The 13,519-nt window shown below is 35.5% G+C and overlaps 1 protein-coding gene across 2 annotated transcripts; it reads right to left on the reverse strand.

Annotated features, from left to right (window-relative positions):
• Window positions 1-464: 464 nt before the first annotated feature.
• On the reverse strand, window positions 465-13,256 carry LOC126830989 (coiled-coil domain-containing protein 15). Of its 2 annotated transcripts, XM_050561599.2 has the most exons (10): window positions 13,059-13,256; window positions 12,266-12,415; window positions 11,038-11,182; window positions 10,229-10,293; window positions 8,608-8,709; window positions 7,265-7,490; window positions 5,468-5,651; window positions 4,585-4,776; window positions 3,042-3,190; window positions 465-1,898 (listed from the first exon to the last, which is right to left on the reverse strand). In XM_050561599.2, the coding sequence occupies exons 1-10, from the start codon at window positions 13,224-13,226 to the stop codon at window positions 1,849-1,851; spliced, it is 1,431 nt and encodes a 476-aa protein (XP_050417556.1). In that variant the 5' UTR covers window positions 13,227-13,256; the 3' UTR covers window positions 465-1,848. The 2 variants fall into 2 exon arrangements, with proteins under 2 accessions (XP_050417556.1, XP_050417558.1); XM_050561601.2 differs by lacking the exon at window positions 13,059-13,256 and having other exon boundaries at window positions 11,038-11,178; window positions 12,266-12,373.
• Window positions 13,257-13,519: the final 263 nt, after the last annotated feature.

A 13,519-nucleotide genomic window follows, 5' to 3' on the forward strand; every position in this document is an offset into this window, starting at 1 on the left:
ATGTTTCTTCTGTTAGGTTCTATAGTGACTTTTTTCGTAGTCATTTGCATATTTTAGTATTATGCCCCCAAAATCAAATATCCCCTACTTTTTTTGAATAGTATATATATTGCTGTCTGTTTGTCCACCGGTCTGTTGTCAACAATTGCTTGTGGACACTAGGGACTAAAGTTATCATCTGATTGGTTTGAAATTTATATAGTGTTTGAGTTCATCCTCGATCAGACAAGAACGCCTAATGTTTTCTGATAATTAACAGTTTGAAAGCACCTAAAATATCTTGGCAGTTATCTAAAATAAGGCCAACACAAGAACAAACTTCAGATTTTAAAGGGAACAGAGGAATCCTAAGATTTTGTTCTAGGAATGATTTCACTCTGTGATCTTGAATATAGTTTCAAAAATAAAACACCAACAACACTGTAACAAACCAACAATATTTTAAGTATTAAATACAGCCAAAAAAACCATTATTTTTATCTACACATTTGATGTACATTTATATACAAATATATATGATGAAAATATACAATGAGACTGATGACTAGAGATGTAACAAAATACTAAAACTTTGTTAAAACTTTTAAACCATGAATAGATGGATGGCAGGCAGAGAGATAAGGCTAAAGAAATACTAAAACTTTGTTAAAACTTTTAGACCATGGATGGATAGAGAGAAGTAAGTCATGAAATACTAAAACTTATAGACCAGTGATTTTCAACCTTTTTGTGCCAACAGCACACCTTGGCACACATGGGAAAAATAGCAGCACACCTGGCTAAATATATATGAAAATTATTGGAATTTTGCAAAATAAAACATGGTAATACAACCGTAGACAGAGACTAGTCAGAGACACATAGAATGACAAACTAAATAAAGAACAACACAGCTACGAACTTATCAGTAGACTCCAGTAAATACTCAGTTAGGATCACATGGTTTTTTGCATTTTCTTAGTGTGCCGTTCAAAATATCGCGACACACTTAGGAAGATCTCGAGGCACATCTGTGTGCCGCGGCACACTGGTTGAGGATCACTGGTATAGACCATAAATGGATGGATGGACAAAGAGGAAATATTAAAACTTTGTTAAAATGAAATGCTATTGAAATATTAAAACTTTGTTAAAACTTATAGACCATGAATGGATAGCATGAAAGAAATACTAAAACGTAATATAAAAATTTATAATCAATTTTTTCTTTGTTTATAACGTGACTAGTTCAACCAATAACAATTTCTAAAAAATGTGAGTAAAATCATAGGCCTAATATTTATGAAAATATATACATGTATTATTTCAGAATTTTTACTTCAGTGGTGTTTAGTCATTAAACTGGAAATACCCAGGACACAATTCTACTGAATACAATCAAGGGCAGATCTAGTGGGGGGCTTATCAGGATTTCTGACTAAAATGTACCATTATAATCCATTAATTTAGAACCAGATTCTTGTCTCAGATCAGTGGGAATGGCATTTCAGTGCTTCTAATTTTTAAAATTCTCCAGGGGAGGTCACCCAGACACCCCATTGTGTGCTTTGCTTGCAGCTTTATCTCCTATGCACACACATCCCTCCCCCTCCATCCAAAGTGTCTGGATCCACCCCTTATAATTACTGTTTATTATACTGGCTGATATAAGTGTATTTTACAGAACTGAGTCCTGTTTTTATGGGGTTTTTTAAAATTTCATCTGTCTGGGAAATGCATCTCAATTGGTAATTTCAAAAAATAAATTGTAAAATCTGAACTAATATTTGTTTCAACTTTACACAATAAAACTGTAAGACATCTATAGTTAAGTCTACTCGACACAATAATACTGTAAGACTTCTATTGTCAGACTACTTGACATGACACAAGTAGGGAATGTAACGCTTTGGCATAAGCTGAAAGATAAAAAGTTAAAACCAAATGAAATGAAAGGGGGTTTAACATCACAACTTTTCTGCTCCGACTGGGCTAATGAAGACAGGAATACGTCTACCATTCGAAATACTAAACAGCTGTCCTAGTCAGGACCTCCGTCCTGCACCACTGACAAGGGGAAACCATGCTGGAAAGTCCCGATGAGCTTTCTCGGCCATCACTGGGATTGAACCCGCGACCTCCAGGCTCCTGATTCAGTGGCTTACTCACTTAGCCACAAAGGAAAATCACTCGGAACTTGCTCTGACACCTGGGCCCTCTTGTTTAGTGAGCTAGGGCCTTACTGACAAAAATTAACACATGTAATTTATCAAACTGATAACCTTTATTTATACATGGCAAATTTCAGAAAATATTGTTGTGATGCTATTTGACACAAGGTACATCAGGTGACTGTCGACCATAAAAACAATAGATATACATTGTCCATCAATTTTACAGCACTGTCTTCTGAGAACACTTCCCGCCCCCCTCGTTGCTCTGAGCTAAATGCCCCCCCCAGTGACTGTCGACCATAAAAACAATAGATATACATTGTCCATCAATTTTACAGCACTGTCTTCTGAGAACACTTCCTGCCCCCCTCGTTGCTCTAAGCTACTTGCGGTCCTGAGGTACATAACAAAGTTTCTCAATGGTCTGAAGGTCAAAGTAGTTATTATCCATTGTGCCTTCAAGGTGCCTAGATAATCTACAGCCTGATATCACAACATCTTTTCTGAAATTCACTATTGATGTTATTGTGGGCTACTCCCCTTTATAACATGATTGTTGGCAAGGGATGTATTTTCCGAATTCAAACAACAAGGGTCATAACTATAGACGTATTGAACAGAAATTGCTGAAATTCAATAGGCTTCTTTGTTTCACTAAGTTAACTAATGCATATAAATTTCAGAAAGTTAAACAAGGACCATAACTCTTAGACGTAATAAATGGAAATTATTGAAATTAAATAGGCTTCTTCAGTCACTTATGTAAAATTAATTTTAAAACAATCGGATGATACCTTTCCGTGTTGAAAAATTGTGGATGACAGACGGACCGACAGAAGGACATGTGGGCGACAGAAGGACATGTGGGCATATAAAAATTGCTCCTACCTTTAGGATTTTTGTAGAAAACACAATTATTAGCACATGTGTCTGGATTAGTGTCCCAAGCAGTTTCAGCACAGCAACATAATGGGGGTAATATTATTCCTTTCTTCTCAATCTTACGACGCAAGTTATGCTGTAAGGCTTCTAAATATCTGGAAAATATAAAAATAAAACACAATTTTAAGAAAACCATGCCATAAAAAATTTCCCGAAGAACAGGATGAAAGCCTAGACCTACTGTTTAGCTAGTCAGTGTCTTACCATCCTTGGTATCCCCAGTGGTATAGTTCATTACTCCTAGAATAAAGAGAGAGAGAGAGAGAGAAATGGGGTTTAACGTGTACTCGACACAAACTAGGTCATTTCGGGACTAACACATGGTTCAATTTTATTTCAATAATTCGCTTGCGCGTAGAGGTCTTTAGCAGTGGGAGGAAACCGGAGGACCTGGAGAAAACCCACGAGGTTGGACAGGCAACCCTACTCCTTGTCACGTACAACCGGGGAATCGAAACCACGCCAGTCGACTCAATGACAGACTTTACGATACAGCGCGCGCACGCTAACCATTCAGCCATCCAACCCCCACTCCTAGAATAACCCCTGGGTCCATTCCCGGGGGAAACACACATTCAAATTATCCACCCTTGATAAATGAGCTATTTTCATTGGCCAATCAAAAAATTTGGGAGTGGGTGAAGGGAAGTAACGTGTATTTTATTGCAACTAAGATCGCCCAATCCGTGTTTCAAATTTGTCCAAATATTTTAGGACATCATTTTGTGTTCATGTCACTTCTTTGACATTAAATTTCTTGCAACCCATCTCATAATCGAGCATACAAACTGCTTTTTGTGGTGAATGTAAACCATATATTTCTATAACGTAAACAATGACACGCTAAGACTGGTGTGTAAACTGTTTTTTACTTGGTTCGTAGAATCAACCCACTATCAATGGCAGATAATTTGAATTCGTGAAAAGCCTGTGAATGGAACCAGGGGTCAGTGGAATAGAACGGAACGATACCACTGAGGATGGGGATATTGAGGATGGGGCCTTACTGCAGCATAGGGAGAAAGAGAGAAATTCGGTTTAACGTCCATTCAAAACAAACTAGGTCATTTTGGGACTAACAAGGTTCAACTTTATTTGAATAATCTGCTTGCACGTAGGGGTCTTTAGCAGTGGGAGGAAGCCACCCATCTCTTTGTCATTTATAACAACCAGGGAATTGAAACCATGCCAGTTGACTCAATGTCAGACTTTATGATAGAACGCACACACGCTAACCATTCGGCAATCCAGCCTCACATCACGTCAACAATACGACCACATCTGTCGGTAGTGTATGAAACATCGACTTATATATGTAAACAGATAAATAAATCTATTGGTTGGATAGGCGAATCGAACCATTCCAGTTGACTCAATGACAGACCTTATGATACAAGGCGCACATTTGGCCATCCACCTCCCCCCCCCCCCTCATGCAGCGTAGGGAAGGAATGGTGGAATGAAAAACCCATAATATTACAAGTCTCACCTTTCTGTTTCTTTTATTTTGCGTCTCTGTTGTTCATGTTGTTCTATCGTATCTTTAATCTGTGTCTCTTCAAGTCTGTCTCTTAACATCGTTTCAGCAGTTGTCTCCCCTGTTACAGGGTCTCTTGGTTCAACCAATCGTAGGGCCTGTTCTTCTTCTTCCTTTCGCTCTAACTCCTTTTCTTTCTTTAATCTACAAACAAAATAAAAAAAAAAACATTTTGTCACAAAATGAAAATTGCACTCAAATAAATGTGATTGAATCCAAGAGAGATTATTTGCTGATGACATTTTAGTTCTGTTTTCTTAATAAAATGCTAAGTTTCTAACTCAATATTTTCCATAATATTCTAAATTAAAAATACAAATTAGAATTCAATATTAGTCCATTTCAATCAATATTGATGTTGTTATCTTAAAGGGAATTGTAAAGGGAATTTGCTGAAAATTTCACCCAAATTGCTTCACTCTGAACCGAGAATTTAGCGATTGAATTTTTGGCCTAGCCTCGATCATCATTAATCAAGTCCGTATGATAAAAAACATAGTCTAGATTATCCATTTTTTGATTAATCATCAATAAGTGTTGAGCAGCAGATCAGATTCTTATCCAATAAATATCGCAGGCTAGCGATGACATCGAGAGTTAATTATGGTCTAAATAAGTTAATTAATGTCTAATTAATAATATAGATAACATTTCAGGCCTAAAGAAAGACCTGCAATTGGCAGATTTAGCTCTTGCATAATGTTTCTTTAAGGCATGCTTTTCGACTCAATTTCGTCTTTTTAAGGTTCCACAGAACAGAGTTAAATGCCCTTTAAACATCTTGGCTAGTGGAATGAAATGAACCTGAGCTGTAATATATTCTTACTGTACTTACAAGTGAATTTTCTTTTTATGTTCTCTTTTCCTGATATTCTCTTTAACCTGTTCTCTCTCGACATCCATAAACATCTTTCTATACATAGCTTGATGACATTTCTTCCTTCTCTTCTCCTCTTCTTTAATAACACCATTATATATACATGGTACTTTAACTGATGGTTTTACTCTAGATCTGTGAACTAAGATACAATAACACCATTATATATACAAGGTACTTTAATTTAGTTCTGTGATCTAAGATACAATAACACCATTATATATACATGGTACTTTAACTCTAGATCTGTGAACTAAGATACAATAACACCATTATATATACATGGTACTTAACTCTCGACCTGTAAACTAAGATACAATAATTTTGTAGGGCAAAATTTCCATCATAGCGCACTGTATGCCCTTCTTTGTTAGCCCAGTCAGAAAGGTAGGACATCAAAACCCTTTTCATTCATTTATTTGTTCATTCATTCATTCATTCATTCATTTGTTCACCCATTCCATTCACTTAAATCTTGTTATTGATCAAAAATCAATATGAATAACAAGCTAATAAAGATATAAACATGTTAGGAGACAAAAATCAATGAAAACTGGCTTTTAACTGCATACTAAACATAAATATATACATTTAACATATTGTAGGCCTTTATTCTGATTCATCATGTCGAATTTCTATATATCATCCATGGACAATCAACTGAACTAGTTCTATGTTCTATCTCATATTTTTCGGGTTCTGAGAAAATTGGTTTGAAGTTTTGTGGTTCGATATTTCTGTTACAGTTAGTGATTTTGGTCTGGTTATGTAACTAACATTGGTTAATTCCATTATCCATATAGAATCCTTAAAGATACATTATGGGAGATAAGATAAAGAGATGGCAGTTCTCGCTACAATAGTTAAAAACTAGATAGTGTAAAGGTAATTTGCTGAAAATTTCAGTCAAATTGATCCACTATGAGCCGAGAAAGAAGCTGGTGACATTTTTGCATAGTCTCAGTTATCATTACTAAAATCATTAATATAAACAGCATAGTCTCGATTATCCACTTTTTCTGATTTAATTATCTTTGGCTGTTAGCGGCATATAGGAATCTAATCCAGCCTACATCGAAGGCTAGCCTTGACATCGAGAGTTTATTATGGTCTGGATAAGTTAATTAATGTCTAATTGATAATTTAGATAACATTTCAGGCCTAAAGAAAGACTTGTAATAAGCAGATTTTGCTCTAGCATAATGCATGTTTAAGCTATGAACTTTTTTTCCCTCAGAAAGAGAATTTTTTTTGTTAGAACTAGTTAATTCTCTGGAGACGAAATTTTGCTTTACTAGTCATACTGAATAATTTCACAATTATGCAATGTTTTTAGGCAGAGAGAGAGAGAGTGAGAGAAATGGGGTTTAACATCCACTAGACACAACCTAGATCATTTTGGGACTTATATAGGGTTTAATTTTATTTCAATAATTCGCTTGCACATAGGTGTCTTTAGCAGTGGGAGGAAATTGGGGGACCCAGAGAAAACCCACGAGGTTGGACAGGCGACTCTACATAAATTGACTCACTGACAGACCTTATGATCTAAAGCACACAGCAAATGGAGGCCCCAGAGAAAAACAATGTTGGACAGGCAAACCTACTCTTTGTCAGGTACAAGTGTGAAATGGAAACCACGCCACTTGACTCAATGACAGACCTTATGACCTTGTGTGTTAAGCCAATTTCCTAACAGCCCCCCCCACCCCCTCCCCCACCCTTCATATTGAATTCAAACGAAAAAAGAATTACCTGGTTGTGTAAATGTATTTTCTATTTGATATTCAGGTGACGTTTTAAAATGGACTGATTTAATTTGTCTGGTTTCTATAACATCCTCCTGATCATCTCCATCTTGTAAATTCTCCTCCTCCCCCTCGTTAATCTCCTCATCCCAACCAATATCAGGTATCTGTCTGTGATCTTTTGTTAATATAGTCAGACCCAGTGTATCACGTAAAGGTCTTTGTGGAGATGGCTATATTAAAAACACAACAAACGATTATGTTTAGGTTTGAAAGGGATTCAATTAAATTCAATTATGGAATTCAATATCAAACGAAACCAAAAGCGCAAATTCTATTTAGAGTTTTAAAGAGTATCTTTTTAATCGAACTTTTTAATCAAATATACACCTGATTGAATACGGTTCTAGCTGGGTTTGTGTCAGACTTTTACCATGTGTACTAAATAATGTTCTCCGTTTTTTGTTTATGTCTATCTTTTATGGATTAATGTGTTGTGAGTGTTGTAATTTTTTTATTAGTTGTACTTATGTAAAGCACAAAAGAGCAGATTGCTGAGTTGAATTGTTGGCGCTATATAAATCAATTATTATTATTATTAATCCTTCTACTTGATTGTCCGTAATAAAAACTTTCTCTTCTTAAAGAGGCATTCTGTAAGATAAGATATAGAGCGGACAGTTCTCGCTATAATCGTTAAAAAAAATAGATAATGAAAACAGAATATGCTGAAAATTTCAGTCAAATTGCTTCACTCTGAACCGAGGTATTAGCAATTCAATTTTAGGAAATCTTAATTATCCATATTTACGTTAAATTATCCATGACAAAATGTATTTAAATCCAGTAAATATCTCAGGCTAACAATGGCATCGAGAGTTGATTGTTGTCTTGATAAGTGAATTAACGTTCAATTAATAATTTATATAACATTTCAGACCTAAAGAAAGATCTGCAATAGGCAGATTTAGCTCTTGCATAATGTATGTTTAACCTATTCAGCCCATAATCAACTCTTGATGTATTCATTTTTTGAAAAATAATTAAACATAGAAATGGATAATCGAGACTATGTTTTTTATGCTAGCAACTTTAGTAATGATGATCGAGGCCAGGCCGAAATTTCAATTGCTAAAATCTTGGTTCAGAGAGGATCAATTTGACTGAAATTTTCAGCAGATTCCCTTTACATTATCTAGTTTTTAATTATTATAGTGAGAACTGCCAGCTCTTTATCTAATCTCTTATAATGTATCTTTCAATTTTATTTCAATGTTTGATCCAGCTATATATTTTAAACAATAACATCTGTTTAAATTATTAATTGTTATGAATGAGGTTAAATCTTACATCTCTCGTTTTACGACGGGAACATCCTGTTATCTCATCTTCCTCCTCCAGCGTTTTTTTACCTCCTAATTTTCTTCTAGCTTCACTTGTAAACTGACGTATCTACAGTCAAATATAAAAATATTACACATACATAAGCTTGCAACATTGTTTTTCTATGGGGCCACAAGTTCTGTTGAACAAAGTCTAGTTGTTCGGATGATACAAAAAATATAGGTGGAAATCCTGTAATCTGGGTAAAATTTTCTCATAATTTACAGCACCACATATTAGATCACTCAGCCACCAAAACACCAGTTTGTTTAATGAAAAAAATTAAAAGAAATGGGGTTTAACGTCCTACTGTTCTGCTCCGACTGGGCTAATGAAGACGGGCATACGCAATACAGTGTGCTTTGAGGGGAATTTTGCCCATAGCCAACTGTATGACGTATGTCCATCTTCATTATTCCAGCCAGTTTAGAAAAGTAGGACTGTGTAAACCACATTTTATTTCATTTTACTGACAGTTGGAATTTGACATAAGAGTAGGCTGTAGTGTTACTGTCCGGCCAAAATTTACCTCATAACACACTGTATGCAGGGCTGCCGACAACCAGTTTCGCAGCGCAATTTGCGATACATATTTTGTCCGTTGCTAATCAAAAATTAAAATCTAACGTTTTTGATTCGCAGTAACTGCGAATCATTAATATGCCTGTCATTTTGGATATTGACACAAAGATTTATCCACATTTCTCAACACTTTCAACGTGTATAAAATATCAAATAAATTTTATAAACAAAACGGAATTCTCCGTGTGACATTTTCTTCTCGAACTATCCAGACTCAATTCATGATACTATATAATACAGGGACATAACTCTATGAATCGGGACTATTAAACCGGAAATAGGGAATCCAGTAGTACCACTCACGTTGCGAGACATGTCAATTTCGAGTAATTATATCAGTATTCAATTTGAAAAAAAATAAATTCAGTGTATCCCCCACGTATTGTAAATAAAATATAAAAAATAAATACGTGTAAACGTATTGTAAAGTGAGAAATCAAAGTAAGAATTCCCGTAAACTATTATTGTTTATATCGCGTGCGTCTAGTTAATCGAGATTATTCGTAAAATACTGCGTGCTTCCGATTGAACAAAAATAATAACACACGATAAAAAGCAGACGAAATTGTTTTCTAACGAAGAAATAAGAAGCCACTGCCAAGAATTGGCTTCAGACATAAGGCCTAACAAAAGTCTACATTCATTCAGAAATGTTCACAGCTAGCTGTAGAAGTGCTAAAATTCTAAAAAAATCTTAAGAATGAAATCTAATCATTTGCTATCAATTAAAATTAAAATAATCTTGTTATTTAGGTGTTTTATGTTGATTTGAAACTGAAAAACTGCTAATCAATTTTTAAATTTGCTAATCAAATTTGGCAAAATTGGACTTTTAGATTAGCAGTGCTGCTAATCATCTGTGAAAAATTACCGACAGCCCTGACTGTATGGCGTACTCCCGTCTTCATTAGCCTAGTTTGGAGCAGAACAGTAGGACGTTAAACCCCATTTCATTTAATTTGATTTTACTTGGAAATAAAAAGGGAGGTTATTGTGTAATTCTCACCTGATTAGTTTGATCTGTAAATATTAAATCTGTTAATTCATCATTTTTCTTTAATCTTGATGAACCTGTTAATATTATTCTGATTATAATCATTGTACAAACATTAGATCATCAGATCCAGAAAAATATAATTTTTCGCAGTGTTTCGTTTGATTATACCTAATCCCACTTAACACTGCTGAAAAGGAAACAAATTTCTATTCCAAATTAGGACTGGTCAATAGTCTGATTAACAATCAATAGCTAACTGCGTAACAATATCATTACGCTTCAAACAGAGATCGAAATTGAACCGAATATGATTACAAAACGTTACGTACTCATGACTCCAATTTTATTATGCCCAATTAACCAGAGCATAGCAGAATATTGTAGAAAAACTAATTGCGTGACAAACGAGGCTATCAAAACAAATAAAATGTAAACAATACTGTTTGGAGACGAACAACATTTTCACCGTTTTTAATACCTTAAATCACTGTCCAAAGTTTTAGGGAAGACCCCAGATTGATTGAAGGGCTGTCATGTTGCTGTACTTGGGATAGATTTGATTGAACGGGAAGAATAGACACACTCCCTCAAAACCACAAGTATCAGAAGCCAATCCAGCAATGGCCAGAGAGGGATTTCTCAGACCATTGCTTCAGGAATATACAAATTGCTGTGCATACAAAAGCTGCGCTGTCTGGTTGACTGACATTTTAATTTCTATATCAACGATTTACGTGGAAAAAAATAAGTAAACTGCTTCCATTTATTAAAGTTTGTCTCTGTTGTCCGCATGTATTTAATTATTATATATAACCTACCTTTTCTTGATTTATTACCACCGATGGCTTGTTGAATAGAATGGTCGTCATTTTTCCTGACGGAACAGTTGGTTTTTTTATTGCCTTTAACTGTTTTATTGCCCATTTGAACACTGTGTCTGAATATCAGTCTTTCTTCTTCTAGCTAAAACAGATCCATTTATAGGTAAATTCAATTTAAATTAATTCTTGAACTTATCATCAGGAAATGGAGGATCATCAAATTATTTGTCCATAATTAACATATATATGTTCAAGAATATCTGAACTCATATCCAAGAAAATATAACAGAGAGAGAGAGAGGGGTTAGGTTCAACATCCATTTGACACAAACTATGTCATTTCGGGACTAACATATGGTTCAGTTTTTAAAATTTCAACAATTCGCATGCGATGAGGGGGTCTTTAATAGTGGAAGCAAACCCACAAGGTTGGACAGGCGACCCTAATCCTTGTCACGTACAAGCAGGGAATCGAAACACCATCAGTTGACTCAATGACAGACCTCATAATCCAAGGTCCATGATTCCACGCATTAGCCATTTGGTCACTGAACCTCTTGTTTTCACAAACTGTGCCTACAAAGTCATGTACATGAAATGAAGTGGGATTTAACGTCCTTCTTTTCTGCATTAACTAGAATATTTAAAACAGGCTTATTCCACCTCATCTTTATTGAATTCCATTTGTCATGGGTTCTTTTACGTGCATACTAATGTGTAAATGGGACCTCAGTTTTTCTACAATCTAAACAACTAAACGCTGTTCCTTGGCAGACCCTCCGTCCTGAAAAACATGGGAAACCATGGTGTTGAGGGAGCCAGCCCACTGACAAGGGAAAAACCACAGTGTTTATTGAGCAATGCCTTACCCACTGACAAGGGGAAACCATGGTGTTTAGGGAGCCAGCGCCTTACCCACTGACAAGGAGAAAAAAACATGGTGTTCAGTGAGCCAGCAAATAATTGGGCAAATAATTTGACATGGGGAAACCATGGCGTTTAGTAAACCAGCAGTGCCTTACCAACTGACAAGGGGAAAACCACGGTGCTCAATGAGCCAGCGCTTTACCCATCAACAAAGGAAAAACCATGGTGTTTATTGAGAAACGCCTTACCCACTGACATGGGGAAAACCATGGCACTTAGTGAGCCAGTTCCTTACCCACTGATCTAACCGTGGCTGAAAAAGGGATACAAAATTTGACTACATCTGAAAAGTACTTACATCTTGGATATTTTGATCCATCTCTTGCTGTTTTCTTATTCGATCCATTGTCTTTACTCTACGCTTCACATCTTCGTGAAACTGTCGTATTCTCTTTTGTTTCTCACGCTGAATATTACTGATTCTTTCTTCTTCTTCTCTAGCTGATGCCTAAACAAAGTATTGATAATGCTTGTTAGTAGAACGTTTTACAAACTTATTCTCATTTGGTAATAGTTCATTTTTTGTAATAAGCACCTCTTCTCGGGAACAAACTACGGTACGGTACCTCAGAATATTCATCCTTGGCTTTATTTAAAGATACATTATGGGAGATTAGATAAAGAGCTGGCAGTTCTCACTGTAATAGTTAAAAACTAGATAATGTAAAGGCAATTTGTTGATAATTTCAGTCAAATTGATGCACACTAAACCGAGAATTTAGCGATTGAATTTTGGGCTTAGGACGTTATAAAACTCTTTTCATTTCATAATAATTAGCTTAGGCAACATAAAACTCATCAGAATATAATAGTTTCAATGGGCAATGGAAATGAATGCATACTCGAAACCCAAAAATCAATTCAAAGCCAAACTGCCTTTAAAAATAGATTTTATGTGACGAACAGTTCAGTTTTGGGATGCTAGGATATCATAGTTTTGATACCTATGGTATGTTTTTATATCAAAAATGTAGAATGGCGGCAGAGAGTGAGGCATGACTGCCATGGGGAAAACTTGTTTTGACTTGTTCGACAAGAAAAGAGACTTTTGTTTTGAGAGAAGAGACTTTTCAAACAGCACGTCATCTTACTATTGCATTCGGTTCTCTTGTGTATCCACCAACGGCTGCTGGCTGCACCCATGCGCCGACGGGTCGTATCTCAACATTTCTGTTTCCCATAATGTCAGAGCTAATGACAGGACGAGATATTTTCTTTAATCCCACCGGCAAACTGTCATATTTTAATTTCGACGCCATGTTTAAAACATAGACTTGATGAACCAGTGAGATTGAAGCAATATAATAGAGTCGACCCTAAGTCCAAAACAAATAGTCAGTCGAATAAACCGGTCGATGGCTTATTAAAATTTTGGAATCGTTTGTAATCTGTATAAGTTAAAGAAAAAACGCACTAATTCCAATATCTTTTATCATTGTTTTTGTTTATTTTTTACGTCCCCTTATGTTCAAATTTGATTGTTCAAATTAAAACTTTAAGGTGTTATCTTAGTTATTGCCACCGCGGCTTAATAAAGTCATGCTTGACTTTT

The sequence above is a fragment of the Patella vulgata genome, chromosome 8 (genome assembly GCF_932274485.2).
Source record: "Patella vulgata chromosome 8, xgPatVulg1.2, whole genome shotgun sequence".
NCBI lineage: Eukaryota > Metazoa > Mollusca > Gastropoda > Patellidae > Patella > Patella vulgata.

Coding starts and splice junctions, on each gene's coding strand:
- LOC126830989 (XM_050561599.2), bottom strand. CDS start 13,226: ATGGCGTCGAAATTAAAATATGACAGTTTGCCGGTGGGATTAAAGAAA. Junction 5,652..7,264: donor AAATACATTTACACAACCAG/GTAATTCTTTTT, acceptor ATTGTATCTTAG/TTCACAGATCTAGAGTAAAA. Junction 1,899..3,041: donor TTTCTACAAAAATCCTAAAG/GTAGGAGCAATT, acceptor TTTATCTTTCAG/CTTATGCCAAAGCGTTACAT.